We start from the raw sequence: 18,870 nt of genomic DNA on the forward strand, positions 1-18,870 counted from the left end.
ACATTTTATATTTTTCCCAAGAGTTAATAGGGAGCCATTGGGTTTTACTGTATATGATTGTGACATAATTAGACTTGTTTCAGAAAGATAACTTGTCAGCTCAGGTAAGGAAGAATGCAATGGAGAGAGAGACTTATGATGGAAAGAGCAACCAAAAAAGTTATTTCAATAAAGTAGGTCTGAGGTAATAAGACCCTACACTAATTGGGTGAATAGAGAAAAAAAAGATATACACAGGAGATGTTATAAAGGTAAAAAATGATGAACATTCCAACAGATTGGAAATATGGGGTAAGAGAGACTGAACTGCAGAAATGATCACAAATATTATAAGAGATAGAAAGAGGTAGAAAAAACACACACATCAAGCTTTATTGGAAAAAAAAGTATTTGATTCTATTCTTATAGGATCTAAAAAAGAAGTCAGCATATTTGTGGTGACTCTAAAATTCCAGGTTAAATTGTTATAATATTGCTGAATTTTTTACCTTTCCTATGTTCTAAATATATGTTACTTATTTTTTGCTAGTAAATTCTTATTTCTCAGTCAATTATTTTTTTTAGGGGGGGGAGTAGTTCAGTATTTTCAATCATATTCTTTGTGACTCCATTTGAGGCTTTTATTAACAAAGATATTGTAATAGTTTGTCATTTCTTTTCCCAGTTCATTTTACAGATAGGAAACTGAGTGTTAAATATCACAAGGTAGTAGTGACTGAGGCTAGATTTGAACTAGGTTTTTCTGACACTATATTGTATACTCGATCCACTGCACCATGTATTATACCTGGAGTCTATTAATTCTTACACTCCTAAAGTGCTCAGGGTATGGTTATCACTCAGTAACTATTCAATCATATAATATAGCACTATAGATATTAAAACATTATTTCTTTACATTTATTTAATTATTTGGTTTTTGCAAGGGTTAAGTGGCTTGCCCAAGATTACAAAGACACCAAGTGTCTGAAGCCAGATTTGAACTCTGGTACTCCTAAGCTTAGGGTTGGTGGTCTATCCACTGTACCACCCAACTGCTACTGTTACTTTCAACAATTATTTAAGGTCCTGCTTAAAAAAAAAAGTTCTGCTATAAGATATTCAGTACCCTAGGTAATTAAGAAGTGATTTTGGTGCAGTGTCTATTCCAGTCAGTCTAAAGAATATGGGGTGGGGGGAGAGTAAGGAGGGGCTTATGACAATGTATTCTTTATTGTGAAAAATCAGCTCACTAAAATCTTCATATTAGCAACAAGAAAGGAGTTGGAATCAATCAGGCATTCTGATTCATTCAGGTCTTGGGATTCCTCTGCATCTTCTTCACATTTTCTCTGCCAGCCATACCTCATACCCTACTCATTCACAATCACATTTTAAAAATTTATTCAGGAGTTTCACAGAAATGGAGGTTGCAGAAGAAGGAATGGCTGGGAATGTGTATGTCTCAGTGGCACCTAGGAAGGAATTTTCTGGCACATCTATTCCAATATATTGGAATCCTCAAAATAATTTCTGTAACTCTTAGAGCATGTTGCCTTAGCATTAATCATGTACTTCAAAGTGATGGATCTTTAAACTTGAGAATGTGATAGACAGCAGTCATGTCATCATAAACTGTTTATTTGTATAGGATTAGGGTGCAAGGTCAAAACTTCAATTTTTGTAATACTATACTTAAGAGAAAGTAATTTTTTTTTTTGTGGATCGCATATTGATTTTTAAAGGTATATGTAAAATGTTACTATATAGTTTTCGAAACCACTCTGTAATTTTATCCCTAATATATTATAGGGTGGAGTGAGGGGGTTTCTGATGGCACTGACATTAATATTAAAGTTCATTTTATCCCCTTCTGTTTCTACACTTCCCTCTTGATGAAACATTAGTACATCCCTAACTCAAATACATTATGTACCTGAAACATTAGGGGGGAAATGCCTACCTCAGCATGCCATTTCTGTCCACTGTAATTTAGACATTCTTCATGCTGCATTTGTGTCCAGGAGGGTAATAGTCCCTACATTAAAAACCAGCCTTCATTAAGTGGCTCCCCCTCAAGTAGTCCATTATAGGCTTTCACTCACTGACCCTGATTCGTGGTCAACCCCCACTGCTACCCAAATGTAGTAAATAAACTCTCCTCTCAGAGCTGAAGGTAAATGCACCAATAGGTTCATGAGAATGTAGATGGAAAGAACACCATGAAACTGCCCATAATTCTATTCCTGAAGGACCCCATTGTGGATAAAGTCAGGCATTGAAAAATATTTTTAAACTTTCACTCCAAAGTAACTAAGAAAACATTTAATTCTCAGCACAAATGACCTTTGTACCAAGGTTTTTTTTCCTGATCATACATGCTTAAGTAGGGGATATCTATTTTCCAAAAAGTTTGCTTAGACAAACAAGCATAAAAAAATCACCTAGAGGGCAAAAACATACATAAGTAAATCAAAGAAAAGCAGAAGGATCATTGTGTGTTGATATAATAATCTAAAAGAAATTCTAAAGCTCAGCAACCCTTCAAGACAAATAATTTGGGGTGGCTAGGTGGCGCAGTGGATAGAGCACCGGCCCTGGAGTCAGGAGTACCTGAATTCAAATCCAACCTCAGACAATGAATAATTACCTAGCTGTGTGGCCTTGGGCAAGCCACTTAACCCCACTGCCTTGCAAAAACTAAAAAAGACAAATAATTCTCTCAAATAACATTTGAGGTTTTACAGAGACATGTAGGGGAAGGATATTCATTTAAAACTTTCTAACCTTAGCAAGAAATAATATTTTACTAAGAAAAGGAGAATATTATGATATAAAAAGCAAATAAAGTACGATTCATTTTTAGAGTATTTTAAAGGATAAATAATTAACAACAGTCCTGCTCCCCCTTGTCATCAATGTGGCACTGACTTCCCAAAGTCCATGGCAGTAGAGCACAATATTTAAAATTGGAATTCTTTGCTTGAGATCAATGGTTGTTCCCAAAGAGGTATATAGATAGATTGAGGGACTGAAATTTATAACTCTATCATTACTTTTTTTAAAATTTCTACCATTACTATCACCAATCTATGGTGTCTGTTGTAATCGTAGGTATTTTATTTTATGCATTTAAAAACATCATTTTGAGTGGTGGTTGATAGGCTTAATCAGAAAGTCTAAGAGAGAAATGAAATAGAAAAAGAAACTAAGAATTCCAGGTCAATTGACTATTAGGAAGATTTTAGCCTGACTATTTATGTATATAGATCAGTTTTCCTTTTTTTTTTCTTTCTTTCTCAGAGGGAAGAGGAGAGAAAGAAAGCAGATTTTCATTGATTAAAAATTAACTAAGATTAATATTTTTTTAGGTTTTTGCAAGGCAAACGGGGTTATGTGGCTTGCCCAAGGCCACACAGCTAGGTAATTTATTCAGTGTCTGAGACTGGATTTGAACCCAGGTACTCCTGACTCCAGGGCTGGTGCTTTGTCCACTACGCCACCTAGCCACCCCAAAATTAATATTTTTAAAAAGAATTCTTGGTCAGAAATTCCTACATAAATTGATAAATTGTACTAGATAATTTCTAAGGTCCTGACTAATTCAAAAAACTCTAGTGGGGGGGGGGGGCTGGGGCTATTTTACCAGTAGAGGTTATATGTTTATCTAAAACCTCTTACTCAGTGCACCCCAGATGCTAAACAAACATAAGCAGAACAAATGGGAGAGAAATTGATGACAAGGTCCTTGTTCAACCAATGAAAGTTAATCTATCTAAACTAGATGGGGGAACACAAAATTTGAGCTCATCAACACCTACCTCTAAGTAACAGATTAAATGATTCTTTAATGTCAATAATTTAGTCACTTAATACCAGTACTCTCTGCCCATGTTTTCACTCCAACACCTTAAATCCTCCCCATGCTTCTAAGCTTTCAATAAAACAGCTTTGTTGTTAAGTAACTTGTCAACGGGGTGCAGAGATTTAAGCAGTTATGACCATTTAGAAAATTACTTGTTAATTTTCCTCTAATTTAAATAGAAAAATCAAATGCTAAGAAACAAATGACATAATAGAAACATTAAGTCAACTTCTAAAAACTCCCTTCATAGTCAAAATTCAGTATGATGCACAAATAATGTTGTCTTAATAAATGAAAGGTCTGTTTTCCCTGAGGAAAAGGAATTCTCTGGGATAAATACAAGGCAACATAAAGTGAAATAAAGTAAACATGTCAATAGAAGAATGTAGGAAAAGCTTCTGGCTTTTGGTTACCATAATTATGTTTCAACAAAGTGGACCACAGCTTTCTATTTAAATCTGAAAAGATCACAAGAGGAAGAAGGAGAAAAGGGAACAAGTATTTATTATGTACCAGGCACTATGCTAACTAAACACTTTATAAATATCTCATTCAATACACATAATAAACCTATGTTATTAGGTACTATGATTATCTCCATTTTACAGCAGAGGAAACTGGGGAAGAAGTAACAAAGGGTAAGGGACTTAAATTTAGGGTCACACAGCTTGTAATCTGGCTAAGGAATTACTTGAACTCTGGTCTTCTTGATCCTGGGCATCATTCTATCTACTCTATCCACTGTGCCACTTCAAAAGGTAAATGATTTATGTAGGGTTTACACACAACTATCACATGTCAGAGGTTAGCTTTGAAGTTAGATCCTCCTTAATACAAGCCTGGCATATCAACATGACTGAATATTCCTAGTCAGAAGATTCTAAGACTTTAATGTCTCAAATGCAACCAATGTCTACTCTTCACTTCTCAACTATATGAAACATGTGTCTCTTCTCATGTGACCAATTTATGGCACCACAATATATGAGACTTTTACAAATAATAAGTATTTTGAAGAATAGCTTCATTATTTTTCTCTACTATAAATTTGGCTTCAAGTAGCCTTTCTTCAAGATATACACTGGGAGCAGACAAAAGAAACCATGCTTGAGATCTCAACAGAGGAGGCTGGCTCTGGGGAGATGATACAAAGGGGAAAAAACAGCCTAGCATCTAATAGTCCTACTAACTTCAAGATTAAATATAAAAGACTTAGTTTAGCATTCAGAGGACTTCAGAATCTAGTTCCTTCCTACCTTTCTAGTCTTCTTACAGCTTATGAACTCCCCAACCTGTTCTTTTCAATCCAGTGACACTATCCTCCTGGCTGGCCCACCAGAAAGACACTCCATCTCTCAGTTCTAGGCATTTTCTTTAGCTATAATCCATATCTGGAATGCCCTCTTACTTCTACCCTGACTCTGACCTCCCTGACTTCCTTTAAGTTCCAACTAAAATATTACTTAATAAAGAAAATCTTCTACAAAAACTTTTAATTCCAAAGCTTTCCCTCTATTAATAATTTGCGATTTATCCTGTATATTGCATAATTTGTATATACGTTTGCATGTTGTTACTCTCATAAAATTATAACCTTCTTGAGGTCAGAAACTATCTTGTGTCTCTTTTTGTATTATCAGCACAGTACCTGACTAGTGCATAGTGTATGGCACAAAGTAGGTACTTAAAAAACATTTACTGATTAAGTAAAATACAAAAGTCATATTGCTTACTAGCATCTTTTTCTTACACATCACCCTTTTTAATTTCACATGCTATCTAATTTATAGGTTCCATGTTTGCTGAAGAATAAATCTGGTAACTACTAGTATTTTACATAATTCTAATGTCTCAGTAAATTCCATAATCCGGAGAAGGAAGCATTTATCTTAACAATTCTCAGATTAATTATACTTATGAATAGCTCTGTCCTTATGTATGTTTCTTTAAACAAAAAAAACCTGAAGAATATTGTCCTAGTCAGTATATTAAGTGCTAGACTGAAACTGAATTTTAATGTCTTTATGATTTTAAATATCATCTAAGAGCAACTCCAGAAAATTTCCCCCAAAATTCAATTGGGCATTTAAAAGCCTGAGAGGGAAAAATAGTAATAATAATTTCAAGGGGACATAGATGACACATATATTTGGGAGAATTTCAATCACTGTCCTTCCTGCAACACAGGAACATTCTGGCAAAATACCCACAAGTTATATTAATTTTCATGTCAAGCTCAGTGTGTAAAAGTCCTCTCCGTGTGAGTCCAGGGTCAACTATAGCCCAGGGGTTGCTTTCAGTCAAGAAATTTTCCCTCTTTCCCCACAATCATTCTTCCATGTCTGCAGATTTTCTCTAATCTCTTCCATACATTTCAGATGTAGAAGATAAGGGACTTATATATTTAAGACAAGGAAGGAAGAATGAAGATTTATATTACATAAAAATTATCACTGTTATTATTAATAACCAAAACAACTCTGAAAGTAATACAATTTTAAAATGAAATATGCCTGAAAACAAATGGCCTAATACATGTAAGCAAAATCTTTCTAAAATATTTGGCTAGCTTTTCTAATTATTAGAATGCTTAGATTTCCAAAATAAGAAGAGTAAAGTTGTTTTAAAAGTTTCCACTACTATAGAAAGCCTTTCCAAATCCCAGTTTTCCTACTACATATACTGTACATTAAATGTAAAATTATCGTATCTGTGTGTGTGTGTGTATGTGTATGTGTTTTAAGGACTGAAGAGTATAAAATTTTCTATGAACCAGTGATGGACATCAATTATCATTAAAAGCCTTTAGATGCTGGGTTAAATGTGAATTGAACATAAAGCTACATTTGGAAAGTTAATATAGAATAAATCTTTGCCAGAGCAGAATTCTCTTCCCTGTAATTTTCCTCTTTCTCCAACAGTATGAGTACTGGAGGAATAATCCAATTATTGAAGGATTCCAATGACAATCTTTGAGTTTTGATTCATGATGTTTGGATCACATTTCATATAAATTTTAATGGAAGATTCCAAACAAAAAAGTCACAGTTTTCCTACAAATTTTTTTGCATAAAGAAAAACAGTAAAAATAGTAACAAATTACTTTTAGTCTGAATTTTGATTTATTTTTAATATGGTTAACACTTTCTGAAATGATGGTGATCAGCAATTGTTGAAAAGGAATACTATAGAACTAAGGTAAGGTAAGAAAGAAAGTAAGGTAAAGTAAGGTAAGGTAAGAAAGAAAGATAAAGATAGAAGTCAGACAATAAATAACAAGTTCCCATTCTTTACAGAAGGAAATAAAATGAACTTTAAGGTAATAATATTTTGGACAAAACTGGAATAAATAAATTAGAAAGATAGTTGAGTACAGTTGAGTTGTAAAAAAAATGAAAAAAAAGATGATTTTAGAAAGAATGCTATATGAACTGATACAAAGTGAAGTGAGCAGAACCCAAAGAATATTTTTTACTATAATTTCAATATTACAAAATGAACAATTTTCAGGACTTTTACAAACTGATAAAGAAACGAATAAATTATACAATAAAAACAAATTTTAAAAGCTGTAAGAACTATAACCAAATGGAGACAAATGATGTCACATATAATCCATTATAAAGAGATGATGGAGTTATCATTTAGATTTGTACATATACACTTATACATGTATATAAGTGCATATGTGCATGTACACATGCACATATATATATACACACAATATACATGCATGAAAGTATACTTAAATACATATATATATGTATATATCTGAAGAGAATTTGTTTTGTTTGACTATGCATTGGTTAAAAGACATTGCTTCTCTTTTCTTTTTCCTCCTGGTTATTTGGGGTTTAGTTGGTTTGTTTGTTTTTGGTTGATTGCTTTTAAACAAAGAGATGGAGCAACTAGATGGCTGGATGCCAGACCCAGAGTCAGGGATATTCATCTTCCTGAATTTAAATCTGAGTTAATTGGACAAAAGAGAAGATTCAAAGATGACTGATGTTTCAAGACTAGGTGACTAAAGTTGGAATAAACAAGAAAGATAGAAAAAAGAAAAATATTAAAGTCAATAAATATAAAGTCAAGAAGCATTTATTCAATGCTCACTATATGTCAAGCATTTTTCTTAGTGCTAAGGAGAGAAAGGTAAAAAACATGGCCATCATCCTCAAGGAGCTCACTTTTTTAAGGAAGAAGGCAAGATCAAAACAAATATGCACACACACAAGAGATCAGTTCAGATATATACTATAATCATTTTAAATTATCATTTGTATGTTCTTTTCTAGTTTAAAAATTAAGACAATAGATTATAATATCATAGATTAGAAGATGGAATGGCTCTTAAGAGGCTATCTACTTTAATTAAAAGTTAAAAAAAAAGGTTAGATAATTTGCCATGGGTTATAGTCTCTTAAACAGAGTATGAAAGACCAGACAGAATCAAAAAGCACCCCAATTATTGGAATTGGCACAGGCAGAAAATGGAGACAGTTAGACATTCTTATATGGACAAACAACCAGATTCAAAGGTCCTTGCAACCCCAAGAGAAAAGAATTTAGTAAGGTCATGGCTCAGTCTCATTCTAACATTACAAGGAAGGTAGCAAGAAAATCAACAAAGGCCAGAAAGAATTATGAGCTATAATTGTTCTTCTGCTTCTATAGAGATGTGGAGAAAGGGGTGCAGTGAACTGACATTCTCCATATATGTTCAGTGATAAGGAGAGAAAGAGAAGTAGTAGTAGTAGTAGTAGTAGTAGTAGTAGTAGTAGTAGTAGTAGAAGAAGAAGAAGAAGAAAATAGATTAATGCTGGTGATTCAGTAGAAAGAACAAATAATAAAGGACTTGAGTGATGGGATGGGAAACAATCTTTAATCTGAAGAGTTCCTAGAGTTTATGTAGGGCTTTGGAGGGGATAATATGACAAGATATAGTAAGGGAAACTCAAATGACTCAAAGAAATAAATACTATATCTACTGAATCCAACAGCCCTATAGGCCATTCTCTATCTAAGACATCCCATCTTTAGCTTCCATTCAAAAGCACAGAATAATTATGTGTTTTGAATGTTCTTTGATTTTTACCTCCACCTCAGCTCAAGTCTACTTGCTAAGCAACACTTTCCCAGACTGCCAAATTATTAGCAACTTTAATTTTAAAATAGTATTAAGTTTGAACATATTTATTTAACTGTTTGTAGAGGTTTTCTTGGGTGAGGAATAAGATTCTGAAGGAGAAATATTTTAATTTTTGCTTTTTGCTTTATGTTCTCAGTTCTCAGTGTGCATAGTAAACCTTTAAAACCTGCTTCTGAAGAGAATCATCTGCCACAAATTCATATTTGTGGGTCATTCTTGCTATCACCTATAATAATTAATTGATTGATATACCACAATTTATTCAATCAAAAATCATTTATCACCTAATAAAATTTAAGTTTATAGGTACCCTCTCAAGAGTTAACATCAAAAGATAGTGTTTGGACAGCATAATAAAGGTACAATGAAAGAAATGGAGTAACAAATGAGAAGGAATGATTCAAAGAAAGCTAAAATTTTCTTCATTGTGTTGTTTGGTTTTTTTTTTAAGTTTTTGAAAGGCAATGGGGTTAAGTTGCTTGCCCAAGGCCACATAGTTAGGTAATTATTAAGTGTCTGTGGCCAGATTTGAACTCAGGTACTCCTGACTCCTGAGCCGGTGCTCTATCCACTGCGCCACCTAGCTGCAACATTGTGTTTTTTTTTAAATAACAAGTTATATTACACTAAAAATAAAATGGCCATGAACTTTTATCTTTCTTTGAATGAATAATTACTTAATGTCATTTTAATTGGAAGATATAGCAGAATTTCCAGCACTTTCAATTACTGCATATCATCGTACCTGGGAACCACAAATTAAGTTGTTCATCAAAGGTGAGTCATCAAGGTCATCTAAGCCAACCAGGACCTCTTCAGTTATTCATTACTTTACTTCAGTAGTAAATAACAATGGCAACATTTTCATAAATCAACATCTTTCTGATTGTTCTCTAATGATGAATAGTCAAAATGTGCACAAGTTCCAACCCTCTCCTCTTTTAATTTTGTCTTAATATATCAAGGTAAATATACCAGAGAGAATAGTAATGCTGAAAAATTGCAAGGGTTTTTCCAATTAAAATATACCAGCAAAATATGATTAAGTATCATTGAAGGAGAGAAACAAACCTATGTACATAATAAAAAAAAAAGTAGGCTGACAATGTAAGAATAAAAATTTAGACAACAAAGTATCTTAGCAATACAGAGAAACCATTTTCCCTTGAAAAGGAAAAATGGCTCAATCCAACTAAAGCAACCACTACTTGCCTACTCACCCATGGCAAATAACAATTGGAAAAGAACATAGATTTCACTCATGTTATTATTAGTTTTATCAGGAAGGAAGATTTGGTAGAGTAATTCTGTAGAAGTTGACCTCTTTCCTTATTTTTATTTATTTATTTTTGTCCATACATATGCACATGTTTATTTTTAAGTTAACAAATTTCCTTCCACCCTCCTTTCCCACTCTGTCCTCCCCTCAGCAGAGGAACAGTCAAATTAGCATTGTATATGTATTTCAGATAAACATGTTTACAGCTTGGTCATTTTCATTTATGAGGTATTAGGTTTAAGGGAAAGAGATACATAAGAGATAATTTATATAAAATGTTCAACAGGTTCTGAAAGGTTGGGAGTTTTTTGGGGGGTTTTGTTTTATTTTTCTTCCTCTGGATGGGGATAACATAGTTGACCTCTTTTCTTTGCATATTTACAAGGTGGAATTAAAGAGCAATGTAAAAAAAATCCATTTAGGGTTTCACTTATAATTAGTTTTATATTTTCATTTTTTTATTGGGGTTTGGAGGGGATGAAGGAGGAAGACATCTTCTCTGTGTCCATTTTTCTATTTGAAATCATCAATTCAAATAGTGCCCATTAATTCAATGGATTTTATTGTCTTCAGGAGAATGCTCATCCTGCAATGCATTTTCAGGATTACATTGCAGTAATCTAGGAATGTAATCTTTGTTGTTAAATTCCTTGTGTATACAATCTGAGAACTGTCATGCTATAATGACAGATGCAAATATGGTGTGTTTTGTTGTTTTGGGAATAAAGATACAACTCTGCCAAATCATTTGTTTGCCTTTCTGATGAAAACCCATACACCATCTTTTCTTCTATTTTCAAATTCCTGGCTTCATTCACAGAGACTATCAAGACTGGAGCGATTTATTTCTTCTTATAGCATTCCAAAAGTTTAATAAGTAGGATATCACGTATAGTCTAAAAACTGTGTGCTTTGGTTTCCTTTTCTGCCACTCTACTACTACCACTAAAAAAAACAAACCGTGGAACTGAGAAGAACTTGTGTTTTAATCTTATTTCATGAAATATCATGGCCAAAAAAGTAATCAGCAAGTAGCCAGCCTACTGTAATGCATCTCTCCACCCTCAGTCTAGGTAATCCCCAGAAGAGATGGTCTCTTAACTGGGCAGATATGCAAAAATCCTCCTAGATATTACATTCAGTAAGCACAGCCTTTGAGAATTCAGGGTCATAACAAAATGAGGCCTTAGAGCAGAAGTGTGGGTGAAATATGGAAAAAGAGAAAGTAAAGGATATTTCTGGGTCTAAGAATTTTTTCAAGACCACAAAGCTTGTTAATGTCAGAGTTGGGACAAAAAAAATCAGATTTTTTTTGACTCTAAGTACAATACATGTTATATTATATTATATTATTTTATATTATAAATATTCAAATTTTGGTGTTTGTTTTTATACAAAATAACTATACCTGACAAAACAAGGATATACAGGTAAAAGCGTGTTTTTTTTAGATTTTTTTTTTTGCAAGGCAAATGGGGTTAAGTGGTTTGCCCAAGGCCACACAGCTAGGTAATTATTAAATGTCTGAGGTCAGATTTGAACTCAGGTCCTCCTGATTCTAGGGCTGGTGCTCTATCTACTACACCACCTAGCCTCCCCTTACGCCACCTAGCTGCCCCAGGTAAAAGCGTTTTTAGCCAGTAATTTTTTTTCTTTTGCTTAATATCTTTCTAGATTTACATTATTATATAACTGACAAAGGTTTCTTTTCACACCAAATATAATATTAAATAATTCAGGCTGCATAATGTAGTGAGAAAATGCACTAAAGGACTGAATTGCAAGCCTGATAAACTCAGCACTATTACTAGTTCTGCCAATGTCAATGTTTTCTTTATTTAAATATAAGAGTAATACTATCCCTTACATTTCTCCCTCAGAGAAAGTGCCAGTTAGCAGGCATTTATTGGCCACTCATAAGGTATATAATAGTATATGAGCCTTGTGAAGATAAAGCAAAACTTATAACAAAACATTAAAACTCCCACAGGAAATATCAAAATACCAAATACAAATTACTTAATCATTAGGAATAAATGAATATGGCTCTTTAAAAAAAGAATAATGCAAACCATGTATTTCTGTAACATTTTAAAAGTTCGGTGGGGGGGCGCGGCTAGGTGGCGCAGTGGATAGAGCGCTGGCCCTGGAGTCAGCGGTACCTGAGTTCAAATCCAGCCTCAGACACTTAATAATGTGTGCCCTTGGCCAAGCCACTTAACCCCATTGCCTTGTAAAAAAAAAGTTCAAAAGGTATAGATTCTAGGTAATCATTTATGCTAATATTATTAATAAAACGTATCAGTGTCACTTTCTAATGCCAAAGACTTCTGGTGGACAGTAGGCTCACAGAAGACTAGATGTTTCTGGGTGGCAATCATCTCTTATTGGTTAACAATTAACCAAGAATGAAGCCTTGAGGTAAGGGACACTGAGCATCCAAATCTTGATCAAGAAAACCATCAATTTCCCTATCACGTGTCTGACAAAAAGGGAGTATAGACATTTTACCAAATCTGTCAGAGTAAACAATGATCAGGAATCCACTCATTTCCCTAAACTCAGAATTTCATTACTTTGATTAGATCTTAGTTTGGTCCAAGATTTCTCAATCTGTTTGATTTCTCATTGAAGAAATAGAAAAGGGGATACACTTTGGTCCTAAGTCAATAATAATTATTACTACAAGAGAGAAATAAATATTTCTCTCATTTCCAATATTATTACTGCAATACTGCAAGGCTCTTACCTTGAGGCATCTCAGGAGGCAAATAATGAGGCTCTTGAGAACTAACATGAACCCATTCAAAATCATCATAGAGATCTTGATGATAATCACAAGCTCCAGGACCATCATCAAAAGTACAGCCTCCTAAAGGAAACAAAAGACAAGGTTTCTGTTAATTTCCAGAAAAATTCAATTACAATTTTAAAATATTTCAGAAATATTAGTAAGAATATTGTATGTATTTTCACAGTAATTTTGTTAAACTGTTTACAGCTTCAATTCTTCACCCTCCTCCTAAGCATCCCAACTATAATGGGCTCTTCAGATTTCTCTACTCTATTTAAGTGAATTTTCCCCCAGAAATGCAATGCCCTGCGTAAGTAACTGGATAAAGTGAAGATGTAAATCAATCCTGAAAGATATACCCCAAATGATTTAATTTTAATCAGAAAAAGCAATATAATGTTAATTTATACTTTAATTCCCTGATACATAGATTTTCTATAGCAAGACTAACTAAAAGGTAAGAAGAGAAAGTTATGTCTGATGCCATAATTACAGTCCCATCCAACTGAAGAATATTTTAATCTCTACAAAATATTTTTAAGTTCCTTACCTTAACTCAATACAAACAGAAATTAATTCAGGGTCCCAAGATAGCATATGAGTTAGGTTGGGATTAAGTTTATTTCATATTGCATTATTAATTTAGAGGACAAAATATTCTTATGATTAAAGTTAACCTCTGTATGACTTAGGTTTTTCTTTCTATATCTCTATCCCTGGTCTCTTGAAAACAAAAATTCTTTCCCATAACATGCCATTTGATTTTAATTTGTGAAATTTTCTGAGGCAATTCAAAGAGGATAAAATTTGCTAGAAATATTTTTTGCTTTGTTTTTATTTTATTTTTTTAGGTTTTTGCAAGGCAAATGGGGTTAAGTGGCTTGTCCAAGGACACACAGCTGGGTAATGATTAAGTGTTTGAGGCCGTATTTGAACTCAGGTACCCCTGACTCCAGGGCCAGTGCTCTATCCACTGCGCCACCTAGCCGCCGGATATGTTTTGTTTTAATGATGACATTTTAAAATGTATTTAAGGCAATGAGATTAAGTGACTTGCTCAAGGTCAGACAGTTAGAAAATTATTAAGTGTCTGAGGTTGAATTTAAACTCCAGTCTTCCTGACTCCGGGGAGGTGCTCAATCCATTGAGCCACTGAGCTGCCCCCATGACAACTTTTTTTTTTAAGATACTGAATAGTTAGTTTAATCAAACCATCAAAACAAGTTCTGACTGATATGCGTAAGCATTTTAGGAATCAAGTATAACTACTACAATCAGCCAATGAACCAAATGAGAAAATATAATATTCTTACTTGTTTGTTATATTTGTAGAGGACTAAGTGTATAGTCACAAATTCTCTTTGCTTACTTTTTTAGGAAACAAAAGGAGAGTTAAATGGAAATGTGATGGGGTAGAAATATCAGTGTCATTGAACAAGAGTATCTCTGAGAGTTCTGGAAGAGGTGTTTGCCATTAAGTGCTTTTATTTAAAATACAATCCATTGATAATTGTGTGTCTAACAGAACTTTAAATTTACCCTCAAGATTTGCTTTTAATATTCTTTCTATAATTGTCCTCAGTAAAAAAAAAAAGTTTAAAATAGGTAAAAAATTTTAAAAGCACTATGAAACTCATTCATATACAATGGAAAGGAAAAGTTTCCCACAAAATTTAGTTTGTTATCTGGGTCCTAAAATAACTTACAGCTTTGCAAAATATGCCTTTGGGGCACCTATTACCATTTAATGACTTAGGTGCCCTCAGTTTATAAATTTAAACCACTAGTGGTACCTACACTGGCTCATTTGGAAGACAAATAGCTTTAATTGCCTTTCTTCAGATTCAATGTTAATTTTAGATTACAGACTTCTGATTAGCAACAACAACCAAGGGTCATAGAAAAATAAATGGATCAGCCCTGGCTATTTGTTGAATTAGGAAACACAGCAAACCTGCAAAATCATCCCATTGAAATAAGACAACTGCTTATATACCTGGGGTAACTATTTATCCCAGGTGAAAAAGAAGTGAATTTCTTTGATTTCATAATAAACTCTATCAGAAATGGTATCAGATTAAGAATATCAGTTAAACATCATGGTCAATAAATAGTTAATTCTGGTTACAATAGAAAGATCACATATTTCCAAAGACTTAAAATGCTACAAAATATAATTAAAACAAACTGGACCAAAGATAATTTTCATTCATTTTCTGTCTGCTTTTTTCTTCTAGTATTACAGTATACATATTAATATTCTACAGTGCTTACTGGTCTAAATTCCAAGTGTCCATCTGTGAAATTCAGGACTCTCAGATAACATAGAATTCCAGTTGGTGAAATGCTCAATAACTGTTCATTCTACCTTTTTTATGTCCCTTAAGGAACATGAGGCTGTCAAATAGAATGTGTAGAAAATTGATATTTTTGAATCTATTCAAAAGGTTAAAACCTTAAACTTAAGGGGTTTTTTTTTGCTTTTTTTAAGCAAACAAAAGAAACAAAGAATCTACTGTAACTTCTGTGATAGTTCAATAATTTCCTTGACCAAAAGAAATTAAATAACTCTATTTTTTAATGTATCTCAAGAAACCCAGTTCTTCAAAACTAAATAAAGGAATATATTCACCTCTTCATTATTCTACTACTGAATATGAACATGAAAGGACTGGGTCAGTATTTGAGTTATGTAATAAAATAATGATGAGAACTGAAAATGCTCTCTCCAATGTTACAAATAATCTCTTAACTGTTAAAACATATAGCCTTGGAGCGGCTAGGTGGCACAGTGGATAAAGCACTGGCCTTGGAGTCAGGAGTACCTGGGTTCAAATCTGGTCTCAGACATTTAATAATTACCTAGCTGTGTGGCCTTGGGCAAGCCCCTTAATCCTATTTGCCTTGCAAAAAAAAACTAAAAAAAACCATATAGCTTTTCTCATTCTTCGTCCTTTTGATTTTTCTGCCACATCTGACATGGATGACTTTTTTTTCTCTTAGATAAGCAAACTTCTATTGAAGTATTTCCTTGGTTCTCTTGCTGCATGGAATCAGTTTGAAAGCTAGAAGAGACCCTTAGAAGGTAGCTAATTCAACCTGCTCATTTTAGGTTGGTCCAGTTTGATTATTTGTTCAACGTTGTACATGTCTCAAATGACAGGCATAGGACTTGAACTCAGCATCTCTTACAAACACTGTACTTTCCACTATACTATGCATTGCTTTCTCTTGTCAAAAATCTTTCAGCCTCCATTGTTGGATCATATCCTGTATAGTCCTCTAAATTTGTATGACTCATTTCTAAATCCCTCTCATTTTCTCCCTCTACCATTTAATCCCACAAATACTTTATTAGCCCCAAAGTTTCACTTCTATAAAGTGATTGTAAATATTCTGAATTTGACTCTCACACTATTAATCCCCTTTTGAATATCTCCAGCAGGCTGTTTATAGATAGGTTTCTCAAAAAGAAATATGTCATGACTATTAAGGAAATTTTTTTGTATAGACTATACATTTTAAATCTATATCAAATTGTTTGCTCTCTTAATGTGAGCTGGGAATAGGAAGAAATTTGAGAATTTGGAACATTTTTAAAAATGAATATTAAAACTTGTTTTTACATGTAACCTTAGAAATATAAAATTCAAAAGAAAAAAAGGTATCTGAAACAAAATTCATTATCTTACCTAATTCCCTCTAAACTTCAAAGTTTTCTGTTTTTATTGAATACCATTATCCTTCCACTTACTCAATTTCAAAACCTTGGTGTCATCCTTGATCATTTTTTTTTCTTAATACAATCAGTTGCTGAATCTTGTCAATTCTAGTTTCATATAATCTTTCACTTTCATTCCAGTTTTCCTACTTGGCCACAATATTTCAGTCCTTTATCACCTCTCACCTGGAGTATCTCAACAGCCTTTTAAGAGCAAGATCACTATCTTGCCACTCTCTGCTCCACAATCCCTTTGTCACACAGCTACCAAAATATCTAATTATGGCCATGTTGACCCCTTAGCAAAAAGCTTCAACAGTCCTATTTCCTTTAGGCTACATGAAGATTCCTCAAACAAGGAGTTAAAAATCCTTGATGAAAATTCAAGTCTGCAAGAAGACAGAACACCAAGGAGAATCTGGAAATACCTAATCCTAGTAAGGTAAATTCACTTTAAAATTCACATGCTTCATCTGAAATTATATTCATAAATCACAAATTCAGAGATTTAGGACTGGTAACTTCGAAATCAAATCCCTTCCATTTTAAAGAATTGGGAAATAAGGAGTCACTATGTCATCAACAGTCAAATCAATGTGGTAAATATAGTGGTAAATGTGGTGGTAAAATCCCTCTAAGATCTTTAGTTTTATAGCAATGGTCTGGTTCACAAGGAGATCATGGCTCATTCTTTTAAGGAAATGGATAACATAGAAGTATGTTTTGTTTAATTTCAAATGTATAATTGATATATATTGCTTGCCTTCTCAGTGGGTTAGAAAGATAAAGAGAATTCTGAACACAAAATTTTAAAAAAAGATGCAAAAAATAAAGAGAAAGGGCTTTGAAAGGAAAAAAATGCCTCTGACAAGTTATTTTAAGGACTGCTAATTCCATGTGACAATTGATCAGCAGAAAAATACAAATCCATCAATATAAATGTATACCCTCCACTATGATAAACATTTTAAATATGTTGCAAGTCTTTCACCTAAAAATCAAATGTCAATCTGGCTTGTATCACCAGTTCTTATTTAAGTTCCTAAACTGCACACTCAAAAGGACATACACACAGGAGGAGTTGCTGTGGGCCAGAGATGTGGCCTGCCAGAGCATCTGGCTCTTTGAAAAGCAGAGCCTTGGGAATTTAGTTACAGAACTGACAGTAGTTCTCTGTGTGAAGATGGGAATGGCCCTATTCCTCTATACTCATCAAAGATGAATACTCAACTCTGAACCATTTTGAAGGCACATAATTTGATAAAATGCTGGGACAAGTCAAAGTAAAATAAAGTAGACCTGTGGCTCCAACATTAAACCAATGCTCCCTAAGTCAGTGTAAGGCAGAGAGAGGGAAAGAGGCCATAGGTGCTTTGGATGACTCTGAATAGTTAGTGGAGGACAGCCATACTGTTATATTTTAATTTGCAGTGTCGTCAAGAAAGTCTCTCCCTCCCCCCCCTTTCTCCAGAGCAGCTGTGTATTCTTAATTATCGTACTGAATATGAGGACCATGAGCACACAGAGTTATCTTTCATGGTTTTCTTTTTTGTTTGCATAGAACAAGCTTCCATTTAACTAAAGACACAGACCATTTTCATTTCATTTGTTCAAATTAAATTTCTCTCGGAATAAACAAAGTTTTAAAATTTTGTTTTAAGAGGGAAGTACAGGGCAAAACATATTGGGGGTGGTGGTGTTATGTCAAACCAAATGTACTTGGAATAAATGATTAGTTCAGCTGTTTGATGACCTTCAAGCATAATAACAAACAAGATCACTTCCCTTGTGAATTCAAATCAAAAACATAATTTTGCTCATTTAAATACCATTTGTCCATTAAATTTGGAATGATCTGCCTCCCATCAAAAAGGATAGAACCTCATTGCACATGGGGTATTATCTTAAACTAACTTTAAATCTGCCATATTTATTTAATAGAAAACCATAATACAAATGTTTGCCAAAAATAAATCATATTTAAGAAAGGATACAAGTAACTGGTAAGAAAAGGTAGACCAAAATTCCTATGTCAAACAATAGTCACAAAAATTAAATATCACCTAAAGTTTATTTATTTTAT

The 18,870-nt window shown here is 33.4% G+C and overlaps 1 protein-coding gene across 2 annotated transcripts in view; it reads right to left on the bottom strand.

Annotated features, from left to right (window-relative positions):
- Window positions 1-18,870, bottom strand: part of PTPRK (protein tyrosine phosphatase receptor type K) — a 721,956-nt gene that overhangs the window by 519,126 nt on the left and 183,960 nt on the right. For both annotated transcript variants that reach the window (XM_074187554.1, XM_074187553.1), the window contains exon 2: window positions 13,022-13,144. In XM_074187554.1, the coding sequence (XP_074043655.1) occupies window positions 13,022-13,144 (123 nt within the window). The remainder of the gene's footprint in view (window positions 1-13,021; window positions 13,145-18,870) is intronic.

The sequence above is a fragment of the Macrotis lagotis genome, chromosome 5 (genome assembly GCF_037893015.1).
Source record: "Macrotis lagotis isolate mMagLag1 chromosome 5, bilby.v1.9.chrom.fasta, whole genome shotgun sequence".
NCBI classification, from domain to species: domain Eukaryota; kingdom Metazoa; phylum Chordata; class Mammalia; order Peramelemorphia; family Peramelidae; genus Macrotis; species Macrotis lagotis.